Source organism: Colletes gigas, unplaced genomic scaffold, assembly GCF_013123115.1.
Source record: "Colletes gigas isolate AHSC1104 unplaced genomic scaffold, ASM1312311v1 Colletes_gigas_Sc00019, whole genome shotgun sequence".
NCBI lineage: Eukaryota > Metazoa > Arthropoda > Insecta > Hymenoptera > Colletidae > Colletes > Colletes gigas.
Genome location: NW_025106648.1, coordinates 3,111,249 through 3,128,494, shown reverse-complemented (window position 1 = coordinate 3,128,494; position 17,246 = coordinate 3,111,249). Strand labels below are relative to the sequence as shown.

Here is a 17,246-nt window from a genome sequence, read left to right as displayed (position 1 = left end):
TAACGTTTATCTTACTTTTCATCATATTTTTTCGATAACCATTGCAATTAGAGTAATACCTTTTCTTTTAATCTAATCACAATTTTGCTATTAAAAGTTATTTAAAGTTCGACCCGTGACACATGACCCGTTTAAAAATAAGTAGAAAAATTTATATTAATCAGAAAGCCTTAGTTTAGCATTGGCAATATCGCGAAGTTTATCGATTTCATTAAGTTAACAAATAATTTTGGTAAATTTTTATTATTGATTATTATGTTTTATGAAACAGACTTTCTGTAACATTTAAGTTTACAGAATTCAGAAGTTCCTATAACGCGTAATTAAAATTATTTCGAACGGGTATGTAATTAGACTCATTTTCATCGAAAAAATTTTATTAATCTACCGAATGAAACTTGGGTAGACGCGACGCAGATTAATATTTCTAAACCATGGAAACAATTACTGTAAAAGACATCAACGGTGGGAAAAGAGCTAGAAGGGTACTCTTCCATTATGCCAGTGATTACCACAATTAGAGAAACAGTAAGAACAATCACGGGGGACACTGTTCCTCAGCGGGTAATAGAGAATGGCTTGACAAGTGGGATAAAATGGAGAGTTCAGATTTGTGCATCGAGGAATCAATTAATAAAGAAAACATTTGAAACATTCTTTCTTGCTGTTACGTAGAAATCACATAGGTATATTGACATTCAAATATTCATTAAATATTAATAGAAACGGAAGTAATAAACTGAGAATGGTAAAGATTTACCGTACGTTGGAGTCCCTTCGTCGACTTAATACCATTTCGTAGAAACGCTCAAGGGGTTTATTTTCGTTCACATAAATTTCTCGAGCAATCAAGGTATCACGTTTCTAGAAACTTTAGAAGAATGAACCAAACATTGGGACTGAAAGAAATATTGTGTATTTAATGTAACATTATTGTGTATTGAGTGTCTAGCGTAACTGGAACTCTTACGGTATTGGGTTCTTAGCTGGAAAGTTGTTATTCGAGTAGATATGTTCTGATTATTTTAAGTAACGAATCTCGTTCTGTTGACAAATTTTCCGTCGACAAGGAGTAATCGGTTTGTTTCGCGGTTTAAATTTCAGTTTAGATAAGACCAGAACAGGATGTGGTCGCACAGGCCAGTAATTGAACAGCTCTGATGTAGGTCCAATGCGATTCGACGGGCAGCGATGTGACGAATGAATTTCACATCCAGATATCGTACTTCGAGATAAACAAGATTGCTCCGATCAAACGATTATACGCAATTATCAATGTACATGTTTCACTTGTTTAAATTTACCCCGAAAAAACATGTTGACTTTTACTATTTGTCATGCGATACATTGAAATTATACGCTATGTGCCTCAAAATGATTAATGAATCTTGGTATACATATTCGATTGTGGTATTTACTCTAGTCACGTGAAATTCATATTATAAATAAGTAATTCAGTAAAAATTGCTATTTAAAATGGGTTTATTTGTCCATTATTGAAAGGGAAGACGAACGATGAGGAATTTCTTGCATTTTATAAACTCCATATCTGTTACGAGCGCGAGATCCTAGATTCAGTCGAGGGCAGTACTCGACCGGTGGTTTTAGGTATGATTAGGAAAGAGAAAGGAGTTCCGGACGAACCAGGGGCTCTACACCCTGGGAGTTGTAGGAGGAGGTTACGTGGACGAACCAGGGGCTCTACCTTGGGAGCCACAGGGTTAGAGTTATAAGGAAAATGTATGGTTTCACGGACGAACCAGGGGCTCTATACCCTGGGAGCCGCTAGAAGGAGTGGACGAACCAGGGGTTTTATGCCCTGGGAGCCACGTTTTTAGGATGTTTTTAGGATCTTGCTCTGTCGTAATGGTACACCTCAAGCGGTAAAGGTGTACCAGGTTCGTGAGATACCCCTAGTCTTACTGTTAATAGAGTTCAGGATTAGATTAAGTGAACAATGCAAATGAGGGTAACTACTTCAATATATTCTAGTCGATGCTCAAGTACAATGGTCAATTAACAGAACTAGTACTATTGCTAGGTTGCCTTGACGGCGAAAGTTCTATGTCGGCTTTTACGCGGCGCGTTCGCGGGAGCTACTTCTCGATTAGTCTAATGAACACTCGCTAATAAAACCGCTAAGGTAGGTACGTTGCTTGATGGGGATTATAGCTTGATCTTGCCTCGAGTGTCAAAGTAACGTTGTGTCGAGAGTTTTAGAAAAACTGAGTTCCTCGAGTAAGAAAACGCGGCCCTTATATACTCGAAATTGCTCTGTACAATGATGGCGTATTACCATATAAGGCAATGAAAATTGGGAAAGTGCTCACATACGGCATGAAACACGTGCGCTAGATCATGGGGCCAATGTTCAAGCTACCAAATGTTTCGGCCCCATACATGAATGATATGTAACATATCTATATAACATTTACAATATATTAATACGTTAATTGCCACGTCAGTTCTCTATATTCAAAGATGTCCTCAACGTTTGTTCAAGTTATAGTGTCAAACATAGAAATATTCGGTAATTCAATGGTGAATTTTGTATTTTGGAATATTTCAAATTAAAGTAAAGTTATTTACAATTTTACAAGTATCAGAGGTTTTCCATCGTAAACAATATTGCAACACGTTGTAAGTTCGAAGTGTCGGCCTGGCGACCACCGCGGCAATCAATGTGTTAAAATGAGCTTAAAATTTCGATGGAACACAGCTTCTAAGAATGTTCTGAATTTCGATAAATTGGACACGATAAATTTTTCGGATACGAAGCGACATTTTCCGCCTTTCTATAAATATATAGGGTGTTCGGTCACCTCTGGGACAAATATAAATGGGAGATTCTAGAGACCAAAATAAGACGAAAATCAAGAATACCAATTTGTTGATTGAGGTTTAGTTTCATATCGACGGGAAAATTTTTCAGCAAAATCAAAAAATTTCAAATCATTCTGAAAAAATTATTTTTGATTGCGGGGGTCAATTACAATTATTTTTGGCGAATAAACATACCCTCGAAATCCTAGACACTTTGCAGAAAAAAATTCGAGTAGGTGAACAAATTTTTCGCCGAAATTGAAAAGTTTCAAATCATTCTGGAAAAAATTATTTTCGATTGCAGGGGTCAATTACAATCATTTTTGGTCAAGAGACATAGCCTCGAAAACCTAACCATTTTCGAGAAAAAAATTCCTTACCGAAAATATAAATTCAGGCCAGAAACGTCACTCCAAAATGTCTTGCGTATCTTTAAAACGTCATAACTTTTGAACGGATTGAAGGATTTTAATGTTTCAAAAGGCAAATAACGCGTATTTTAGTGAAGAATATGTAGAAATTCTAGCAATATTGCAAAAGGTGCTCCTTGATTCCGTAAAGTGAGAAAGACCCCATAGAAATGGTCCAATTTTAAAACAGCCATTATTCGTACAATAGTGAATATATTTCAATGAAACTTTTTTCTGAAGTAGGGCTCATGGGTACCTACAAAAAAGTATTATAGAACTTTTCTATAGGGCGTCAAACAAAATTACTAAAAATCAAAAACGAGGTTTTAAGAAAAATCGACAATTGTACCTAAATTTTTCACCGAAATTAAAAAGTTTCAAATCATTCTGGAAAAAATTATTTTCGATTGCAGGGTTTAATTACAATAATTTTTGGTGAATAGTCATACCTCCGAAATCCTAAGCACTTTCGAGAAAAAAATTCGTGTAGGTGGGCAAATTTTACTAATAATTTTTGACAGTAATTTTGTTAATAACTTTTTAACGAAGCCTCAATCAACAAATGGGTATTCTTGATTTTCATCTTATTTTGGCCACTAGAATCTCTCATTAAAATTTTTTTTTGGTATTATCCGTATTTCGTTAACGACTATCAAAGAACTCTCTCACGGGGGATGTTTCGCCTACTTATTTCCGATAATCGACGTTGGTCATTTGTCAGAACGCGTGAGCGAGACACGTTCGGTGTACATATTCCGAGTTGCTCGAGCTTACATGTGTGCTCTTCTGTTTCAGAACGTAGAATCGGGACTCGACGAAAGAACGATGCCGAATATCGGAGCCGTGTATGGGAAAGAGTCACGTGACGTATTTTTCTTTGATAAACACACGGTGGAAGAATAAAGGCAACCTGCCGAAGACCTGTCCGTCCAAGCACCTTTTCGATATTTCTAGCGGCAATGAAAAGGTTCTCGTACGGGAACGCTCGCGTACTGTGAGGTTCGCGAGGGGGAAAAGAATCACAAAGCTGACTGTCAAACGATCGATTTGTGGAAGTATATTTGAGCGTGTTCGGAGCACCGGGCACAGGAAAGCATGGAAAACGGGGACGAGGCCCTTTCTACCCAGATGAAAACGAACGCGTCCTCGTCCTCGAATACCACGCAGAGCCCGCGCACACCGCCGAATTGCGCGCGATGCCGCAACCACCGATTAAAAATTCCCCTAAAGGGGCATAAAAGGTACTGCAAGTACCGTTACTGCAAGTGCGAGAAGTGTAAGCTCACCGCGGACCGGCAACGAGTGATGGCGAAGCAAACGGCGCTGAGGAGAGCCCTGGCACAGGACGAGGTGAAAATTAGGGCTGCAGAAGAGGTTAGTCCTTCCTTGTTCCTTAGGGGTGCTTTTAACCCTGTTATCTCGCGGCTGCGGGCCACTTTCACGCGATAATCGCTCTTTACGGACATATTTCAATGTTTTGTGTCGTCTGCTTTGTCGTTGTTTGTCGAAGCACACTCGTTGCAGTACTTTTAACCCTTTGCACCCCACTGGCGCCGCTATGGCGGCAAACATAATACGTACTATAGCTCTATTCAAGTCTCATTTACGACGGCACAAACTGAATTTAGAAAACATATAAATAAAATATAAATTATAGGTATTCATATACATGTTTGTGGAAAGAATATTTTTTTATTTTTAGAAATCATATTACAAAATTTAATTTGGTATAATCGTTCGTATTCATAAATACTCTCGGAGTGCAAAGGGTTAATGACTTTGGGTTGAGTGTTTTTGTTAATATTCAATCTCAAATTGGTAGTCTGTTTATACAATATTTTCAGAGATTAATTAAAAGTGGGTTATTTTCAGAAGTTAATAGAACGTTCGTTTGACCTTACGATGTTCTATACACGTAAGTAAATGTATCTTTTCATTTATTTTTTAATTCGTAAGTACCGATTATGAAACAGAGATGGGCTGAATCTTATTCAAATAAAATAAATTTGTAATTTTGATTATATCTTTATCGTAGACGTTTATTCTAAAAGTTTGTTACTCTTTTCTGTTTAAAATACTTTTTAATATAATATACTCAATTTTTGAAACTCAAACTACAGTTTGGAAATATTTTTGTAGAATGCATGGATAGACTACTAGCTTGAGATTTAATTTAAATATTGCAAGCAACAAATCGTATTATTTGTATTAGCATACTGTGGGTCGATCCCGAGATATCGTGTTTGAGGTCTCCCCTGCATCATTTGCCAGAGTTGGACTAATTTTATTCACGAGCAACGGATAAACATTTTCTATTCGTTTGTGATCTAATTTTCGCTGCCGTGAGCAAAAGTTAGTTTACGAATTAATTTGAAACTTTTATTTGTTATTAATTAACGAAATGTGCCCAACTCTAATCACTTCACATTTCCTCTGATCACTGCAAATCTTCCTTCCATACTTGCCTTTTTTCCCGAGAGGTCTTAAAAAATGTAAAGCCACGTGGCGACACGATTATTAATCCAAAATCAGGGCCTCTCGGAAAGAATTATTCTCGTTACATCGACCATCCCACAGATTATCCCGTTGGAGGCGTGCAAAACGTCAAATACTGAACTGTTTAGTCTATTAAAAATTCGTCGAATGTAGAAGTCATTTTAGCCAGTTTGATCCCTTTTTTTAGATCGTCCATCGACATAAAAGGAAAAGTGAATCGAAAATGCAAAACAAAATTGTTCCGTCCAATGCTTCGTTTTCGGGATAATCGAATTTGAAAATTTGTGGGGCACGCGTGAGACTGAATACGATTTGCCTGTCGCGTCTGTTATTCACTATTTCTACTTAGATTTCAAGGCTTATATCTCGAATATAACGAATTGCTTTTTTATTATTAAATTTACATTTTTTTGGAAGAATAATTTCACTCGCTCGAACTGTATAATGGCACGAGTGATTAAATTTTTCCAATAGCATATTCGATTAATTGCTAATAATTAATAATAATTTAATAACTTTACTTACCAAAGAGAAACAAAAAATCAAAATTTACATAGAGTATATCAAACAGAATAAAAGGAGAAAGTTCAATAAATAATATGAACACTACATTCCGAATTTTTAAATAAGAAATCATACAACGAAGCACTACGATTTTATTAAATTCTTCTATACCTTAAAAGTTAATAATAAAAAGTATACAAACGAAGTATATGGCAGGAAATTCTTTTTTTTGCCTCGTGTTTTACCTTCTCGATACCACTTTTCTACTAATTGCGCTCTGTAAATGTGCGCGCGTGAATTGTACCGTGGTTCTTAAAAATAAACCGTTCCATTAACGACTCCATCGTCGACTTTGATCGTTAAATCGTCGATTTGGAATTGTAGATACTGTAATTGCCTGAAAAGAATCTCGCCAAAGCTATGATTATTTCGTACATTTCATGTTTTTAACACCAAGGTTCGGCCGCATGCGATGCAAGGCAAATTGCCACTGTGTGTTTCCTCTGCGCCTCGCAGCCGCGATAATTTCAAATAAGCTTCATCTCACCGGCCCCCGATCGTAATTGATCTCTTCCTAGCAGGTGGATCCACCGCCATTCGGGGTGGAAGCTGATCGACTTACCTCGGTCCCTCAACCGGCTAGAAGTCTCGAGGGTAGTTACGACAGTAGCAGCGGCGACTCGCCTATTAGCAATCACGGTAGCAACGGTATGCACTCGGGCCTCAGTGGTGTCATCAGTATTCCTACTTCCAGAAAATTACCCTCATTGCACCCCCATACTGGGACAACGACACACTTGCCGCAGTCGCAATCCGGTGAGTGTTCACAAACCTTCTATATTCTATTTTTTATCGTATACATTGATGAACACTTGCTTGGTCGACTTGGAAGGTGCAAATTCGTTGAAACGACCTTGTTGCCATGTATTTAATGTAAACTATAATCTGTCATTCCGTATGTAAGAGCTTGCAGTTGACAAAAAAATAGTTTCTTTATTGCATTTTATAGTTTTGTTTAAGTATTTCGACTCGTTTAGATCGAAAGTTCGTCATCTTCTACCTAACGAAATGTGCAAATATGTGAAATGAATTATATGAGAAAAAAGTATATTTCTCTGTAATTTTAATTAATAACAATTTCGATTTGTATTTAGATACAAATTTTAACTATTTCTGTTCTTAGTGCCCAAGATATACTTGTAAAAAATAATTATTTTGGTAATTATAGTGAACATATTTATTAGAACTATCATACATATTTGTACACTAACTTTATTACCACATATACAGTAACTCAAACAATTGATCAAATGTTTAATTTTGTTTAAATTTTTATTTAATTGAACACATGTTAATAAGATATGTAACAAAATATTTTATTATAATTACATACATAGTTTTCATAGTTCATATAATACAGAATTAACTTAAATATGTTACACTTTTTAAAAAAAAATTAAATAACATTAACAAATGATGTAATGATCAAATTTTTGAGTTTGAAAAAATGAAATATCAGTACTTCGTATACCCTCCTTTCGCTTTCAATACGGCTTCTATGCGTCTTGGCATACTATCTACTAAACTTTTACACTGTTCAGCCTTAATATTTTCCCAAGCAGTTTTAACTTCAGACCACAATTCAATAATACTTCTTGAATTGTGATCGAAGTTGGCAACTGTTCTTTTTAGTAAACCCCATAGGTGTTCTATTGGGTTCAGATCAGGAGACTGTGGGGGCCAGTCTAAAACAGTAAAACCATGAGCTGTTAACCATTCTTTGGTGATTTTTGCCGTGTGTTTAGGGTCATTATCGTGCTGAAAAATAACTTCTTCTGCGTTCTTATTCCATTTTTCCAAACTTCCAATTAAACTTTTCTGCAGGATGGATGTGTATGATGTTGCAGTCATTCGACCTTCAATTTTTTCAACGCATCCGACGCCCTCACTGGTCATACAACCCCAAACCATGATATGGCCTCCTCCAAATTTCAGTGTTGGATGAACGTGATGCGACCGTATTTGTTCTTTATTTCCTCGCCATGTCCATTCCCGTCCATCGCACCCAAAACGATTAATTTTCGTCTCGTCTGACCATATTACTCGTGCCCAATCGAGATCTGTATAATTTTTATATTTTTCGGCAAACTGCAGTCGAAGCTTCTTATGCCGCTTTGTAAGAAGAGGTTTCTTTATTTTTGCACATCCTTTTAAATTCACTTCTCGCAGTACATTATGCACTGTTTCAGCACTTACGTTAATATTATGGTGTGTGACTAAATTTTTTTGCATCTGTACAGCATTATCAATGCTACCATTACGGATTGATCGTATGATTAATCGCTTTGTGGTAGTGGATAACTTTGATTTTCGTCCTGCTTTATTTTTTAGTATGTTTTCTTTTAAAGTTTTACGTACTGATGACACAGTACCAACAGAGCACAGTACCTTCTTAGAAATCTCGCGATGAGAAAGCTCAGATATTAATAGTTTTTTAATTTCTGATATTTTACTTGCTTTTATTGGTCTCATTATGAAATATGACTAAAAGTATTTTTCTTACTAATTATTTTATTACAAACGTATTCTCAAATGTTTAAAAATAACGTTATGACTTACCAGTAATTATATTTGTGCTAAGTAATGCCAAAAATATAAGAATTTTGCACAATTAAGCTTAACACAAATAATTGATCAAATAATGCACAGAATATAATTCGTAATACACGTCCGCTTTGTACGATTACAGGGCTCAAACTGTCGTGAAGTAACGATGCAATGTTTACATTTTTCGTATATATATCAACAGTCTTAAGCAAGATTCTGAGAAAGGTGTACTGTGACTTGTTTTCTGTTTGTTCGAACATTTGATCAATTGTTTGAGTCACTGTATGTATATTGCTGAATACTTGCTTGGTCGACTTGGAAGATGCAAATTAAATTGCCATATCTTTTTATACTTACCGATTTTAATAATAACTGCCTCATTTATATTCGTATAAATAAATGACGAACTATCGAGACCATATTCAAAATTCGATTGTTTGATACATTTTATTTACACATAGTTGGAAGTGTGCAAATATGTATAAATATAGTAAACGGAAGATCGAACGTTTTGTTATCAGTATTTCCACAGTTTCGTTACCTTAATTTTTATTTACTAGAGAATTATTATTAAGTGGTGGCATTAAAATCCACTGGTATTTTTTCATTATTATTTTGTAAAAATTTGTTGGGTTACATTAGTTAACTACCCCTTCCATATTCCAACAGATACACAATATGGTTTTGTGAGCATGGATATTTCGATTTGGAGTTGATGTTTAGGATTAGTTACAGTAAAACAATATTATTCTTTAGTAAGATATGTAATATTTGCAGTGATACTCGTTTCATGAATTGTTCTTTTTTAAATATGACTTTATAATTGGCCTGTAGAATACACTTCTCCTCGTTGCTATCTAAAACTGATTAGTGATACGGTAAAGTCATAAAGTCTATAATTAAAAGAAATAGTTATAAATTCGTTTGAAGGATTATGTAATAAAGTATAAAATTCTTTAATGTCAGTCCATGCCTCCTTTTGTCGAAAGAAATTTATTAGACTTTCAAATAAATAAACCAGTAAGCTGTAGAAATCTGTTGACTTACTTTCATCTATATGATCGTCACTTTCCATAAACATAAATAAATAATGACTTTGAAAGATAAATATTCAAACTCTTTACTATTCCAAAGAAAATCATGTTTGATCAAGTTTTCACTTGTACTATGATAAAATAGTATTAACAAAAGTACTTTTATATGGATTTCTAACAATTTTCAACTAAATGATTCAGAAGACTTAATCTGAAAAAAGCTGGCTCAAAAGGAAATGTTATGAAATAAATCATACAGAGTCAGAACATTCCACTTTTATTTGGTCGCAAATCAATTTACTTCAGGGTAGCTAGTGGAATATTCAGCAGAACCGACTTAACCCTTTTATAGCGCAAATATAGCCTACAAGTGCATATGTTAAAGAATCCATGGATTACACGATAGCAACCAGTTCCCTATTAGAATAAAATTTAATACAAATCGTTCCAGAAACCAGTTTAAATACCCGCCACGATGGAAATATGACTTAGCAAACTGAAAACATTCTAACATATATCCGATAGATGAATTAATTTCCACTGTAAGGCAAGCAGCAGATAAAGTCCGTTTAGAAAAAAGCATCAAAAATAATTAGAAACTGCTATAAACTCCGATGGTGGAACAAGGAATGTGAAACTGCGATTAAAGTTTCTAAACGTTTGCACAGCAGATAGAAGAAACCACAAACCGTTAGAAGTTGAACTAAAAAGACGAATAAGAGCCGGAAAAGTAATAAGACAATGTACGAAGCAGTCTTGTTTAAACTTTTTCTCGTCACTAAATACTATTGGTATCGGCCAAGCGTTCATTACAAAAATATCGATGTCGAAAATTGGTACCTGTCGATACCTTCTCATACTTCCTATTAAGTGTGTGGTATCGAATTGCTCGAATATCAAAAATACATAATTGTATCAGTCCGATCGCTAATTACACCTCGTACTGTATAATTTATTCGTCTTCTGAAAAACGAAAATGATCTGAGATCGAGTTGATTGATCACGTAAAATATCCTTGGCGGTGGTCAACTGCCATGGTGCTTTTTTTATGAACTCAAGAACGTAATAAATGCAGCCGGGCTATTAAATAAATGCTGTATAAATTGGCGGAATAAACAGTAGCAGACTCTAAAATTGATAAAAAAACTTGAAATCTGCTGACTATTTATTCTCTATGTGCCAACACGAAATTATGTTTGAACCTTTATGTTACTAAATATTGAATATGCGAAAAGAACCAAGATATCGTTAAATTTTTCTTTATCGAAGAAAACAAAACAATCGTTTATTTAAGCTTTCTTAAGATTTATTGAAAATATTTTAAAAAATTGCAAACTTAATGAAAATCAGTATTAATTAAAAATTAATGAATATGGAACATGAAAGTAAAGCTTCGTTGAAATCAATTCAATCGTTTGTCTCTGTGTTGTGATCCATTTCTCGTAAAAAACCGCGAGACGCAATTCCGTCATTTTCGACGAATAACATAATAAATCGGGCAATGTATAATTTCAGAAATTTGTCGGTACGATTATTACGTTCGTCGAGCGTGTACGTGTGTAATTTCGATGTCGAATTAGCGTTCGTCGGCATTTCTCGAATCACAAAATGTAACTCGTCGGTAAAAATTAAAAGTCCTCATTAGCGTGATGCGAGCGGCATTGAACCCTTGCTGCTTAATATGCATGCCCATCGCCCATTAGCTGCGGTGCACCTGCTCACGTTGAGTATACATGTAATGCTTATGCATGTAGGCGTTCAAAATCAGGATTGCCAACCTGTTGCTTGCTCCGATTTCTAGTCACCCCTCTGCTTCGCCTACGAAACCAACCCTTCGCGCGCAGCATCATCATCCACCCGTTAGGGAAGAGCAACAAAGCTCAGGCACTTAATAACCCGAACGAACACAATTCGAAAATCCTTCCTTTCCTTCGATCGTTCCCCCTCGTCGTTTTCTCCTTTTTTTTTTTTACGCGGTAAAAAAAAACGAGTTTCGATAGAATTCGACGTAAACAGTGGCGCACTTGACCTGGTTAAACACGTTTAATCGCTCGAGTTCCTTGTACGTTATGGTTCGTATACTCTTGAGCAAACAAATTGCACGTTAATAAATTTTTATTATAAATTCCTAGCATTTATTTTTGTATATTTAAAATACCTTTCACTTAGGTATAACATAGATTCGATAAACGATTATTTAAATCGTTTGAAGGAATGCTATGTGTATTCACTTTTTTTCAATTGAATTATATTTTGATTTGATGAGTAAGACATATTCATATAGGTCTTTTTCTAATTTACGAAAGTATGCTCATAGTGATGTAATTACTACTTGAGCCATTTTCTTATTAGTAAAATTCATTACGATACGTCTTAAATCGATTCAAGTTAACACAATTAATAAGCAAAATTTGAATATTAAGAGCACTCATGATGTAAAGTCACGAACTGAATGAAATGTGTTTGTAATAGCTGTGTTATATGTGGATTGATGAGAAGGACCAATTTATGTAAAAAAAATGTGTAATTTAATTAAAAAAATAACTTGCACTGTTGCACCAAACATACAAAATTTGAAAAGAACTAAAAGTTCCAATTTCTGGAAACACCGTTTATAAAATAACGAAAAGCTATATTTTCTCCTTCAATTTTCTAAGACATTGAAACCGATTATTCCACTTTAAAAGTACTCTGTTATTTCGGTGTTCCACGAAAGACTTTTTCCACATATTTTTATAGGCACGCGTGTTGAATTGCTTACATTACTGCTAATTGTTGTTTCGTGCTCGTTAATTCTTTCGCTACTCCTTAATTTGATGTCTTAATTATTTGAGTTATTTAAAATTATTACTTAATTAAAACTTACATAGAAGTCTGTGAAAAGAAAGTATTCTTTTCGGAATTTCGCTCGCCATATCTTTCCCAAAATTGATTTATTTTTTCTTTTAGTTGTTTTTCAAGATGAAAATTGGAGTTTTTAAAAATGTTTGGCGTTTACAATGTTATTATATGACCTGAAAAATATTATTTTTGTCACGTTTAATATTAATATTTCTTGCAATATGACAAAGTTATTAAAAATATGACGTTAAACACGTATATTATATTATCATAGTTTTATAACATTGTCTTTTTAATTCGATCAGTATTACTTGTATGAAACACTGGGGGCCCAACTTAAATTCTTTTTCTTCTACAATTTTTAGAAGTGTTTTCTGTATAAAATTTAGTTACTTTTGGAATTTTTAAAATATTCCTTTGTCAGGTAGGTTAAACTAGAAAATATTGAGGCAGTCATATTGCAGTCATATGAAACAGTCAGTTTATGTTCGACTATCAATTGCGCCTTATAAGGATTATTGAGTGAAGAAATCGTCGATGACTAGTTTCTTTCTCTTCTGTATACCATAAATTCTGTAATTAAAAAAATTGCACTTTGTTGCGTAATCTGTTCACGAAGCACCAATCGGCAGAATCGCGTTGATCTTCGTTCGTAATACTTTGTTTATGGTCTCCATTCACAGACCCAACTCAGCTAGGCATGACCAATAACGTGAAATAATTATAAAAGTAATTTACAATTACCAGATAAGCAGACCTCCCTTGTCGCCAGATCTAAATACAGAGGCCAGTATTCAGTGGACTTTATCAAAAGAGTATTATTTATTCGCGAACGTTAGCTCGTACGACCTAACGAACGATCATTATTCTTCTTGGAGACAAACGGAGCACTGTCCTCCAGTTTCTCTAATCTAACGATTGTGGTTCATTTATTTACAGTTTCCGTGATTTACGATTTCGACCGACATTACAGTAACTCCCCGTTAAAAGTGCAGATTTTTATTTTGATATAAGTTTAGGAGTCATCCCCACCACTCGTATCGAACGACTTGTGGGGTCGACAACTGTGTAAACAAAATGTCGCCTGGCTGTCGAGAGCGATCCACGTCGCGCTCAGTATCGATCTTGGAACTATAATGCAGGCTACAATTCTTATATTTTTCATTATATCTTTATCAGAGTATTGTCAATAGATTGGCGAAGTTTTCTCGATGAAAACTAGTCCAAACACATTCAGAAGAAAAAGAATTGAAGTTAATTCAAACAATGTTCAATTGCTCGAAATTCAAAGGTTTTCAGAAACGATTAGAAAAGTTACGGCACGGTGTTTAAAATGAAGTTCCTGAAATAGAAATATTACTTCGAATATGAACAGGAAAGTATAAAATTAGAACAAATAAACCAGTTACTTTTTCCCTGTAAAATGTAAATGCAAATTTGCAATTTTTTGCCTTTGAAGATAGATGTTTGATTGAGTATAGGTGTACAAAATATACAAAAACTTATCGAAATAAACAAGTCATTCGTTTCCATGTTAGAGGCTTTTTAGTTACTTAATTAAAAATTAAGAGATTATAACGTTTACTTTAGAAACATGCTAAATTCTCTAGGAATAGCGTTTGAAAACTACATATGCTTACAGTATAGCACAAACTTTCTTTCACACTCTATATGTATACCATGTCCAACGTACTTTTAATTTGAATAATGCTTCTAAGAGTTATTAATTTCCAGTCAACATTAATTAAAACACTTTAGTTTTAAAATGATAGTATAACTTGCTACATAATTTTGCTAGTTTACAAATAACGATTACATTGATCTACGAGCAATTATCGAAGTAAAACATCTTACATTTTAAACTTCCACTGTATCATACTGGAAGCGATTGCTTTCACCAAACGTATTTTCAATGACAATTTGTTAATCGGCAAGAAACATTTGCTTGAAGTAGACGAATTATACTTTCTTATTATAGGTACAGTGAGTCACAAAATTATTGGAAAACGCAGAGAATGATAGGAATATGAAGAATAAAAGAAATAAGACTTCTTTACGCTTTTTGTTTCAAAGACATAATATTTAGACTACGAACTCACTTTGCTATGAAAACAAAAATAATATCACTTATAGTTATAAAAGAATGAAATGAAACAATTCCATGCATCAATTGTTATCATCAAATTATTGGCATACTTAACATATTCTACGAAAAACAATTTAATCAGGTTATTATTCTTTTCTTTTCTTCATAAAAACTATATTTGTCTATACGTTCTACTATGGTGAGAAAAGGAAAATAGACTAACTTAAACATAAGAAATTTTAGTATTTAATCATTGGAAAAATGGAAAATCATATAGAGAAATTGAAAATATCGTAAACGAAAGTTTTTCAATCGCTCGAAATATTATTAAAAGGTTTGAAAACGCGACTGGACGTGGGAGGTAAAAAGTTTTAAATTCATCTGAATTTCATTGTTCGAAATGTGAAACAAAATCCAAGGATAAGTGCCCTCCAAATTAATATCGTACTCCAATAATTTTCTAATAAAGCTATTTTTAATAAAACAGTTAAGAAACCGTACGTTAATGCGATAAATCGAAAAAAACATTTAAATTTCGCAAACAAATTTATTTCAAAATCTGCAGAATTTTGGGGAGACGTTATATTTTTTGACGTGAGTAAATTTAATGTTTGTTAAAAATCTTCGTCTAACAATGAAATGCGGCAATGGTCATGTCATGGCGCGGGGTTGTAGTAGTTAATGTGGAATAGAAAATTTATAATTTATAACACAAGCAATGGATAAAATGAGATACTTAAATATACTAAAGAAGAATTTAAAGCAATATGCCCAAGAAGATTTCAATTATATCAAGATAGTGACCCAAAATACAAATCGAAAATTATTGTGGCTGCTATACAAAGTTCATAAATTCACCACCTGAGTCACCGAATCTAAATCCTATTGAGATGGTAAGGGAGAGACTAGATAAAAAAGTACAAAAAAATTCAAAAATTAATAGAGCGGAATTGCAAAGTAGATTAGAAAAGAATTATCTAAATATAGAATTAATACCAAAGCGACTTTTCGAAGCGATAAAACAAATAGGATATCCTACAAAATATTAACATTGTTAAAATTATTAATTTTCGTAATGTCAATTGTTGCACGGAATCGTTTCGTTTCATTCGTCTATAACTACAACTATCGATATCATTGCTTTTTTTACAGCATTGTGAGTTTATGGTCTAGACATTATATTTCTCAAATGAAAAGCATAAAAGAATCTTTTATTGTTTCTTTAACAATAATTTTCTGATTCGCTGTACAATAGAATCCAGTGAAGTAAATGTCCAAGTAAGTTAAAGTAATTCGTGCGTAACTGTTATTTTCCCGCTCACGGGTCCAAACCGTTTCTCGTTTCAATAAAGTACGTACACCAATTTCGGTGGATGATCAATTTTATTGGAATCGGGAACGTCGATGCCTCTAATTTGAGCGAGAGCTTCGTAACGCCCGGTATAACCGAACGAACGTACTTATAACGTCGTTCGCAGTGATCCTAACGAAATTCAAGCCACTCTTTCACTTGACATCCCGACCGAATGTTAACCCTGGTTTTACGAGCGTCCCCATTGGTCGGCGAGTCGTTCGTACCCAGCTAATATAATACGAACTTATAACCAAAGCCGAAACCTAGGAGCTCGCTCTTGCTTTTACGAGCTGGCTCGTTTTTAAAAGTTATCGTTATTTTGCTCGCTTTCGGATGAAATAGTTTGTTCACGGACGTAAACGGTTCGAAGGAGGCTGGAAGTCCGCGAGCGGGCTAACCACTAAAGTTGAATTGACGCACACCAAGCCTGTCCCGGTCCGTCTGGCCAAGGATTCCGCCGGAGTTCCGTGACAATTTCCCACCCGGGATAACGCACGAACGATGGTAAAATTTTTTACGAGTACCGAACGACAGGGACCCACCGTACACTCGTAACTGAATTATTTCCTTTCATTGTTGTATGCCCGTCCGTGCGTGAAGTCGACAGAGAACGCCGCGACAGATTTTTCTCCGTCTTTCCGTCCATTTTTGAATATTCGTTGCACCTTTTACCTTAACGGTAGCGCGCGTGCGTCAGAAAACGCGAAGCGTAAAACGTTGGCGGGGGGGAAAAAGAATTTATGCGTACCAGGCGTGCCCCGAACTACGTGCTAATTGGTTCGAAAGTAGCTGAAGTAAGTCCACAGACAGACGCAAGTCGAGATAAGCATGTAATTAACATTGTATTAGATTAAGAGATAGCTTTAGCGTTTTAGTAAAAGCCACCGAGGTGGTAAAGTTTAACGCGTAACGATACGAACGATTATAAAGTATATAAAATGATGCATCTGAACACGAATCTGGTCGTTTGGACAAACGTCTCTCGTGTTGCTACTGGAAACGACGTATTTGTCTTTATTCTAGAGCGGGAGGAAAAGCATACTCAACGGTATAAAAAGAGACGGTGGAATAGGGATAGAGATACTCTATAA

The 17,246-nt window shown here is 34.8% G+C and overlaps 1 protein-coding gene across 5 annotated transcripts in view; it reads left to right on the top strand.

Annotated features, from left to right (window-relative positions):
* Nucleotides 1-17,246, top strand: part of LOC122400637 (protein doublesex) — a 226,000-nt gene that overhangs the window by 15,181 nt on the left and 193,573 nt on the right. For 3 of the 5 annotated variants that reach the window (XR_006259366.1, XR_006259364.1, XM_043402185.1), the window contains exons 2-3: nt 4,029-4,607; nt 6,812-7,049. Coding sequence is in view for 2 of the 5 variants with exons in the window: in XM_043402185.1 (XP_043258120.1) it covers nt 4,329-4,607; nt 6,812-7,049 (517 nt within the window). In the remaining 3 variants the exon portion in view is untranslated. The remainder of the gene's footprint in view (nt 1-4,028; nt 4,608-6,811; nt 7,050-17,246) is intronic. The other 2 variants (XR_006259365.1, XM_043402184.1) reach the window with 1 other exon arrangement.